The sequence below is a fragment of the Eublepharis macularius genome, chromosome 10, assembly GCF_028583425.1.
Source record: "Eublepharis macularius isolate TG4126 chromosome 10, MPM_Emac_v1.0, whole genome shotgun sequence".
Classification (NCBI taxonomy): Eukaryota; Metazoa; Chordata; class Lepidosauria; order Squamata; family Eublepharidae; genus Eublepharis; species Eublepharis macularius.
The window spans coordinates 53,801,907-53,811,623 of NC_072799.1; the positions used below are offsets into that span (position 1 = coordinate 53,801,907).

The 9,717-nt window shown below is 47.7% G+C and overlaps 1 protein-coding gene across 1 annotated transcript in view; it reads right to left on the bottom strand.

Moving 5' to 3' along the window:
• The window catches only part of ZNF827 (zinc finger protein 827), a 146,121-nt gene extending 138,938 nt beyond the window's left edge, over positions 1 to 7,183 (bottom strand). Inside the window, exon 1 of the mRNA XM_054990598.1 lies at positions 7,113 to 7,183. Coding sequence (XP_054846573.1) covers positions 7,113 to 7,155 — 43 coding nt within the window. The 5' untranslated portion in view covers positions 7,156 to 7,183. The remainder of the gene's footprint in view (positions 1 to 7,112) is intronic.
• Positions 7,184 to 9,717: the final 2,534 nt, after the last annotated feature.

Sequence of the window (9,717 nt, forward strand, 5' to 3'; positions counted from 1 at the left end):
TACCTACCTTAACCTACATAACTCATGAAAATGTTGTGCAAAATATGCAGGCGTTTGCAGTGGGACACTTTGCCTAATGCATCCATGAAGAATTACTACTTGAGATACATGAAACAGAATTTGAGTGGTCAGAATTGTAGACACTTGGAAATTATTGGTGTGCCACTGCTAAAAACCTAGGCTATGATCAACAAATCACTTAAGACTTCCCACTCCCATAAAATTAAGACAATTCAACTGGTATGCATACCTGCGCATCCCCCATCATTTATTTATTTATTTTATTTTTAACCCGCCCTCCCCACAAGCGGGCTCAGGGCGAGGTACAACATTGATTAAAATACAACTTAAAATCAATCATAAAAACAGATAAAATACTGTACCTCTTTCGGGGCAACCAGCATGAGTGGACTCTCCATACCCCTTACAGAAGGAGACTGGTGGAAGGCTCGGCAATGATGGGCTAAAATTAGCCTCCACCATATGCCTGGTGGAACATCTCGGTCTTACAGGCCCACCTAAATGATACAAGATCCTGGCGGGCCTGAGTGTCCTCAGGCAGAGAGTTCCACCAGGTTGGGGCCAGGACCAAAAAGGTGTTTTCTGGTTGAACGAAATGCTCTCTGGGGCACATACAGGGAGAGACGGTCCCTTAGGTATGCTGGTCCCAGTCCGTTTAGGGCTTTATAGTTCAAAACCAACACCTTGAACCGGATCCGGAATTCTACTGGGAGCCAGTGAAGCTGCTGCAAGATAGGTGTAATGTGTGTCCTACAAGAAGCTCCAGTTAGGACACGCGCAGCAGCATTCTGGACCCGTTGAAGTCTCTGGATCAAGCCACTCCCATTACATCCCTTGCAGGGTGCTATGCTCCACAGATAAACAACTCCTGGTGGTCCACGGCCCAAGGGACATCCAGCTGGCCTCCACCAGGGCCAGGGCTTTTTCTGCCCTGGCCCCAGCCTGGTGAAACACTCTCCCATTGGAGATCCGGGCCCTGTGGGACCTATTACCGTTCTGCAGGGCCTGTAAAACGGAGATGTTCCGCCCGGCCTTTGGTTGAGGACCAGCGGGTGTCCCCCTTTATCCTATCTAAGATCACTACCTCTTCTTTGACTGCCCTCGGCTATGTGTTTTACCCACAGCTATGACCTATGCAAGTCTTTTATTAGTATCCAAAGTAGTCTATATATAATGGTGCCAGAGTATTTTAATATAAGTTTTTAAAGTTGACTATTAAATTATTGTGTTTTAATTATGATGTGAGCTGCCCTGAGCCCATTCATGAGGAGGGCGGGATATAAGTCAAATAAAATGAATAAATAAAATAAATAATAAGGGAAGCCCTGCGTAGAGCAAGTTACAGTCGTCTAACCTGGAGGTGACTGTTGCATGGATCACTGTCGTTAGGTCCTGGGCCGAGAGGTAGGGCGCCAGTTGCCAGGCCTGCCGAAGGTGGAAAAAGGCCACCCGAGCCACAGCCACGATCTGGCCCTCCATAGACGAGGAATCCAGAATCAAGCCCAAACTCCTAACTGACGGTACAGGCACAAGTGGTGCCCCCCCCAAAAGGTCGGGAGAACGATCCCTGCCTCTGACAGTCCACGGCCCAAGTACAAGGACCTCCGTCTTGGCAGGATTCAACTTCAGCCTGCTCTATTCTACCCACCCAGACACGGCCTCTAGGACCCTCAACAGGGTGTCAGGGGCAGAATCAGGTCGGCCTCCCATCAACAGATACAACTGGGTGTCATCTGCATATTGATGACAACCCAGTCTGAAACTCCGCACCAATTGGGCGAGGGGGAGCATATAAAGATTGAACAACAGGGGAGAGAGTATTGCCCCCTGCGGGACCCCATTTATACCAGGAACAAAAGGACAAAAATGTAAACTTACAATCTGAAGTTCAGCCATAAGAGTTTGCACCTTATATTTTTATCAATGCATGCCACAAACTCTCAACACGCCGCTTTTTAATTTTGCTAGACTTTTCACAGCTTCCCAGCCTTGAAGCTTCACCAAATATATCTGCCTACCTCCAGCATCCTCTGCCCCTTGCTTGCCTAGCTCTTAGCTTCCTTTCACAGAGGTTTGAACACACACACACACACACACACACACACACACACACACACACACACACACACACACTTACTTCCATTAGTGATTCTACACAGTTCTGCAAAACTTCATCTCCAGCATGAGATAAGTAGATCCAACAGCACTCAGGCATCTGTGACCCTACTCTTCCCTTTCTAGTGGCAGCACTTCATTTTTTTAAAAATCCCACTTCTTTGCTATTATTATCTATTATTAAGAGCATTGTTACAATGAGCTATTTAAATTACTAGTGTCTTATACTGGTAATCCCATATTTCCCTTGGAGCCCATCCTAAATTTGAAAAATGCTAGCATGGTATCAAGTAGATTCTTCAACACAGATAATTTAGACTAATAATAGAACAAGTAATGACTTCCCAAACCCTTAACATGTAGACACTGCACAGGTTCAATGCACCTGCCTCAGATGTTGTTGCTGCTGTAAACCCATAAGCATGTACATGTTTTTCTTTTAAACGGTTTCTGAAAAGACACAAACTCTATTTTAAGACAGCCAAGTGATGTGACGCAGTGGTTAAGAATATCAAATTGGGATGGGAAACATGTTTAAATCCCTATCTGCCATGAAGTTTGCTGAGTGACCTTGTGCCACTGACTGTCTCTTAGCCTACCAACTTCACAGCATTGTTATGAGGATAAAATGTGAGGAGACAACTATATATGCTGCCTTGAGCACCTTGGATGAAAAGCAAGATAAAAACTGAAACAGATAGCTATATAAATCAACCATGCAATGATACTGGAGCAGCATAGCTGTAACCAGGAAGTCCTAGGTTCCAAATTCATTTCTGCCACAAATTCACTACCAGGTGTCAGTCAAGGCATCTTTCCTCAACTTCAACCCTCCATCTTCAGTATGGTGACAAAAACAGATATATCATACAAGGCTGAGTCAAGACAAACATCATAAAGATCTACAAAAGGGTAATATGACACTAATTTCCTAACCTTCCTGATTTTGTATACATGAAAGTTTCAAAAACAAAGGAAAGGTTAAAGAAATGTGTAATGCCAGATAATTCTTTGCGATTCACAAGACGGAGAACTGGCCCAGTCATTCAACATCCTCTCCCTTTTGAAAAATGAAGGGGAGACAGCACTAAGAACACTGGCTTCACAGAACTGAAGGTCATCAACATCTCTTATTAATCTTACCTCCTCTGTCAATGCTTATATCAAACCCAGGCCAGAATTCAGAGGGCCAAGCAGAAAGCTTTTATCATGTGCTGAAGACCTTCTGAGGCTTCTGGTCAAAAGCAAGTTCTCCTTTCCTCTACGGCTGGCCAACAAACCCATCTCCAAGCTCATGCTTTTTGAAAATGGCCTCCAATTCAGACCACGTGGATGGAGGGAGAGGGAGAACCAGGAAACCCTTGCTATGCGTTGGAAAGCACTTACATCTGCCTCAGGATCTCTAGATCCCAGTCTTAATCTTTCCAAGTTCTTTTTGTAGCAATAATTCATATCAAGTTGCTCTTCCTTGCTTCTTAAAAGCACACAATTTTCTCCATTCCTATACTTATTTTAATTACTGTAATTGTCAAGCTTATCTTGTATATAGCTTTTCTCTCTCGAAGCATGTGTTTAAATCAGACTTTCCTTACCTATGTATTTATCCCACACGCAAGCAGGCCCACTGAAACGAACTTTTGGAAATAATTGAATGTAGCGAACACAGTCAGTAGGGTGGGTAACACTATTTTATTTCAATCAGCATCACATTTCTGAAGCAGAAAAAAGCAATTACCTGAGAAGCTAATAAAAGTTTAAGCCTCAAATATTAAAGGTTATCATAATAGCAGCGAGTTCTATAGGACTGTTCATTAGTAAAGACCTTATCACTCTTTAATATACACATGTAGGTGCTTAACATGCGCAGGTGCATCAATAATTTCTGCTTAGAAATACGCACAGATTTACTTGTAGCTCCAGCCAAAACAGATTTACTCAGGAGTAAGACTCAGTGAGTTCAACAGGATTTGCTTACTGAAAAGAATGCTTAGGATTGTAGCCTTTTTCTAATATTGGAGAATTTTAGAAGCAGACTATATTTTCTCATAGTAAACCTGTCGCTTCTGAAAATATAAAAGGCATTCTTCGCAAACAATGAATTCTGCACACTTGTACTGATTCTAGTATAATACTACCGCAAGATATATTAGTGTCTGCTGCTGCATGCTCCATTTGCATTTTATTATTATGCATTACTTAAGAATTAATGAGAACATGAAGGGACTTTACTATACAACTGCATTTGGGGGGCAGAGCTAATGTTGACATTGTAAGTACCATCCTAACACTTTAATTTCCTTCACTCTGAATACTGAACTCTGGAGTGATGTTCTTCTTTGAAGATGTTTCAGGGCCTTACAATATGAATGTAGTTTCCAGTGAAGATAAATTGCATCTAAAATGCTTAGTGTCAAAATGTTTAAGTCAAAGGGTTAAATGCCTTTAATAGCATGTTCATGTTTTAAGTTTTTTTAAACACGTGTGTTAAAAGTACACAAAGACCTAATTCACAAGCCTTTTACACTAGTGTAGTAGCCCCCCCCCCAGCATACTTAGTAGGACCCCCACCCACGTATTAGAAAAGCTTCAGAGCCTTTTAAAACCAAGCCCCAACATCCAAGAAACAGGACACTGGCTTTTAAAAACTGGATTTCACAGCCTACTGTCACTGCCCATTGTAGCTGAATAAACGTTATTTTCCCACAAGCAACAGGGAGAACAAGTAATAAAACTTGCAATCGTGTAGGGTAGAAACCACCAAAGCAAAGCAGCCTCTGTGTAACAGATCCACCCGAGGAAGCTAAAATGGAGACGGAATTTCATCTCTGCCCTAGAGAAACAGACAGAAAGGGCAACAGCACCAGGTCCGGGTCAAGGTCACCAGCAGGGCAGTCTGCAGCTGCTCGCCAAAGCTATCTTGAACCGCCTGCACAACGCGCTTTCCAGACTCGCGATCCAGATTATGAACACACACAAACACAACTAACCCTTTCAGATTTTAAAAAAATTAAAATCCCGTTTGTTTATACACTGATCTCGATATTATTTTGGCTACGCGCATTTTTATACACCGACCCCTTCTCAGATTCGTGCATATGAAATCCAAAACAAAGGAAAGGTTAGTGGCCGTGAAAGCCTTCGACAAGATAAAGGAAAGGTTGCTTTCTTCGAGTCCCCCCTCCGGGTCTCTTTTAAGTGACTGGGGTGGGGGAGCAGCGACAGCAACCGGGCGAAGGCAGCCCCTCTCGACTTCCAGGAACTCCGGCAAGCTCCCTCCACTCGGTTTCTTAATACAGAAAACCCTTCCTGTGCATTCCAAAAGCGGCCGCTTCTAGAGGGGGGCGTCGGGTAAAACTATACGGGGGGGGGGGCGATCGCAAGGCTCGACCCAGCCCCTTGCCCCTTGGGCGGCCAGGAAAGGGAGCAGCATTTGTGCCATCGCCAAGTGCTATTCCTTCCCCCTCTGGCTCCTATGAGCCAGGCTGCTCTTGTGTGCCGGGATTTGGGGAGTGGGGTGGAAAGGCGGGAAGCAAAGTGTGTGGCGGCGGCGGGGGGCGGCATCGGTACCTTTCCCTTCTATAAGCTATTGAAATATTATTTATAACTCTGAAGACAGGGAAGGGATCGATCGCGCTCTCCCTGCGGCGGCGAAGGAAAAAGAAAATGCCCCCCCCCCGCAAGGCTCCCCCCCCTGCTCCAGCCGTCGCCCTCTGCTCCTCTCCCTCCCGGTGAACTTCAGGTGACCGACCATGGCTTTGACACATAAGCAGTTCGGCTCGCCGACGCTGAACCCGGGGGCACAGCCGGGGAGGGGCCGCACGGCCGGCAGGCACCGAGCATATGTGCGGGCAGAGCCAGCGAGCGGATGACCCTTCCCTCCGCCGCCTGCCTGCCTGCCTTTTCTTTCTTTCTCTCGCCCCAGCAACGGGGGCAACGTAGCGCTGGGATCTTTGTAAAAATCTTTTGCATTGTTGCACTCTCCTCTTTCGAAAGCAGGCAGATCAGAGAAGAGCCGGAGGGAGGGGGGGAGGGAAAAAAGTTAGCCGCTTTGCAAAGAACTGGGAGGACACCGGGCGGGGGGGCTGGAGGTGGAAGAGGAAGACGGGGTGGGCGAGGGGGGAGCGGAGGAGGAGGGCGAGCTGCGGTGTCAATGTGTTGTGCATTGCCTGCAGGCGGCGGGAGGAGGGCTGAGATGCACTTGGAGTCCTCCCTGCGCTCTGCTGCTCCGGGCTGGGGCTCCTCTGACCCTCCGTGCGACTGCGGCCACTAGAGCCCCGAGCTCGCCTGCCCCCGCTCCGCTCTGCAGGGACCCGGAGTGCCACGAGCCGCCCCCCCCCCCCACTCCCCGCCGCCCGGCTCCGCGCTCCTCCGTGGCGGCCTCCGGTGTCTGCGTGTGTCGTCCCCTCGCCGCCTCCGCCGCCGCCACCCGCGCCGCTCCCTACCTCGCCCTCCCCCGCCGCTCCTTCCCTTCTCCTCCTCCTCCTCCTCCCGCCTCCGCCTTCTCCCCGGCTCCGGGGCCGCCGAGCCCAGCCGCAACCTTTAGCCGGAGACGGACCTCGCGATTGATTCCGCGCAAGACGCCAGCAAAGCCGCTTCCCCTTTCAATTGCGACTCCCCACCCCAAGAAAGCAGCCCCCCCACAACCACCCTGAAAAGAGAAAGCCCTTCACACACACACACACAAATGCACAATCGCTAGGAAGGGGAGGGGAGAAGAAAGCGGGGGGAGGGAGAGAGACACACTGAGGGAGAGAGCGAGGGAAAAAAATTAAAAGGGCACAAGGCTGTTCATCACCAACATGGCTGCCTCTGCTCAGACCTAAGAGAGGAATAACCCGGGCTGTGTCTTTGTCAGGCGTCACCTCTGTAACCCTAAACTAAGGCACAAAACAACGGAGGAGGCTGCGGAGGGGAAGGCGGCAGGCAGAGGGGAGACCGGGGGTGGGGTGGCAAGAAGAAGAAGAAGGAGCACTTACGTGAAGAGAGGCGCTTGGGTTGCTCCTGCTTCCTCCTGGGCATTTTCCCCCCTTTTCACATTCTCCTCCTTGGTTTAATGGGAGACCAAATTAAAAAAAAAAAAACCAGCACCACACACACCCGGAGGGGCAGAGGCGGGCACGGAGCAGGGGCAAGGGGGGCTGGCCAGGAGGGCTGCTGCTCCTGGGCAAGCGGCTTTTTCTCGGAGCCGCGAAGAAGAGGGGATTTTCGCCCCCTCTTTCTTTCCCCCTTGCCCTCCCTCTCTCCCCCTTTCTCTTTCCCCCCCGGTCGTGCACCTGGCTTGTCCCCGGTCGCAATATTCTTCAATGGCAATGGAGCTAATGGGCGCGGGAGAGAGTGTGTGCTCATATGCGGTGTCAATAATGAGGGCTGGTGCGGCGGTGTCGATGGCTGCTCCCTGCGTGTCTCCAAGCCCCTAACTAACACTAATGCAGGGATCAAAGGGCAGCGGCGGCGGCGGCAGCAGTGCTCACACACAGGCTGGAGAGGGAGGGAGGCGGCGAGGCAGAGGAGAGAGAGAGGCGAGACACGCACGCAAGGCAGAGCAAAGAGGAAGGTGCCCCCGGGCTCCTAGGCTGTACTTTACACACCGGATTGCGAGCGCTCCTCGTCGCCAAGGTTCAAGGGGGGACAAAGGCAGAGGGGCAGCCCCGGGAGAAGGCAGAGCCGCTGCCAAAGGCAAAGGCAGGCAGGGAGGGACTTCGCAAGTCTCTCTCCTATCCCCCGACCATTGTACAGTCGCGGAAAGAGAGCATGATTAAGGATCAGTGCCGCGTGGGGGTTTTGGGGGGTGGGGGGATGACCTCACGTAGTGACAGCTAATTTACAATTTGAGAGTTTAGAATGGGAAATTCTTTTCTGCCTTGGGGATGGTAGGGAAGATTTTTTTAAAACGTTGAATAACTGGGTTGGATTGTGTAGAGTATCATAACAGAGAGCTCTTTACTGGAGCTAAAAGTGGGGGGATGAAATGGGGGGGGGGGTAAAAACCATGTCCTTGATATAAAGAGTGGAAGGGGGGGACAAGATTAGGTCACCCTTAATAGTTGGTTTAAGTGCTACATGATGCCCCTACAGGGCTCATAGCCATCCTGACTTCTGAATTTTGACTTTATTATTGCATAAATAGAGGTATGGGCAGCTTTCTCCTGAAGTATTTCCAGTATGCATTATGAACCCAGGATTGCAGTTGTCATTAACTGATACCTGCTTTCATTACTGGCACAAAGCACACATCTTTCTTCAAAGCCAGACATGAAGGAGAGGGGGAAAGATGGGAAAGGGACTGGGGCTCACTAAAGCACAAAAGGTACTCCGTGAAAGAGAAGTGCTCTTTTTGTGACTTGCAGTCATTTGGATAAAGGTTCACTCCGAGGTTGTTAGTGATTTAAACTCTAAAACCTGTTAGTACTATTGAAGTGGAATGATTTGAAGCGCAGTTTGTTTCATAGAGCTGGTGCTTTGTGTGAAAAGAAAAAAAAACTTTGAAGTTAGTAGAAGACATAACATGAATTATGACTAAGAAGTAAAGAGTATTTTTAATGTATTGTTCTGCCGTGAGTTCCTTTTTTATTTTCTTGCTTTTGGTAACCGTACTCATCATTTTACTACTTTATATTTAGTCCTGATAGCCTTAAAGCACATCATTTGTTGTACAAAAGTGGAGAGAGAGAGAAAGAGAACAATAAGGAGTCGCTACTGTATTCTGGAGAGACTGACAAGATTTACATCAGTCGTCTCTGTTCACAAAACTGGATTATTTCACGTGTGTCTTGTGCAGTATGTACATACAGTGTATACACACTGGGAGGCCACGGCCAATCCTGGTTCCCCACCATAGGTGTACTAGCATCAAACATGACCCCCTCTATACCTGCAATTTATTCCTGCTTAGAAATGGCACCTGTATAGGAATTTCATCTTTTGTGAAGGCAACCTAAGTTCAGTTTAATGAAGCGTGAACAGAAGAAGTGCAGACACCTGTGTGCTTTAAAGGATAATAAATGGATGCATTTCTTAAGCTTAAACTTTACACAGAGACTTTAGCACATCTACATGACAGAAAAGCCAGCACTCAGAGTTTCTCAAGCACAAAGAAACTGAACTGATAGAACTATGCAAATAGGAGAATGCTCAATTCATGCTGTTTGGGATCACCAGGTGCAGGAAACAGCATTAGCCGCCCCTCCAGTGAGATCTGTCAATGTGCCTTATTGCCTTCTCCCATATAAGTAATGGTTTTCATTCACTTCTATAGAGAAAAGGTGAAGTACTATACTTAAGGATGTGCGGTATGGGTAAAAGCTGGCATCCATCCTTACAGCAAGGTAATGTGGCTCTCATTTTCAGGAATACAACAGAGTGTGTTTCTATCAACTCTCCCAGAGGATTCTTGCAATATGTGTGTGTCCTTTACACACACATGTGCACACAGACACTAAGGTGGTTTATGGTGTTCCCACAGGCATCAAAGAAATATACAGTGCCAATGATCTGATTTATAGTGGTTTCCGGGTCTGCCTTCAGGTGCTAGAAATGCTACTGTAGTATCTGCGAACATCCAGTTCATTTGAGATGTTGTTC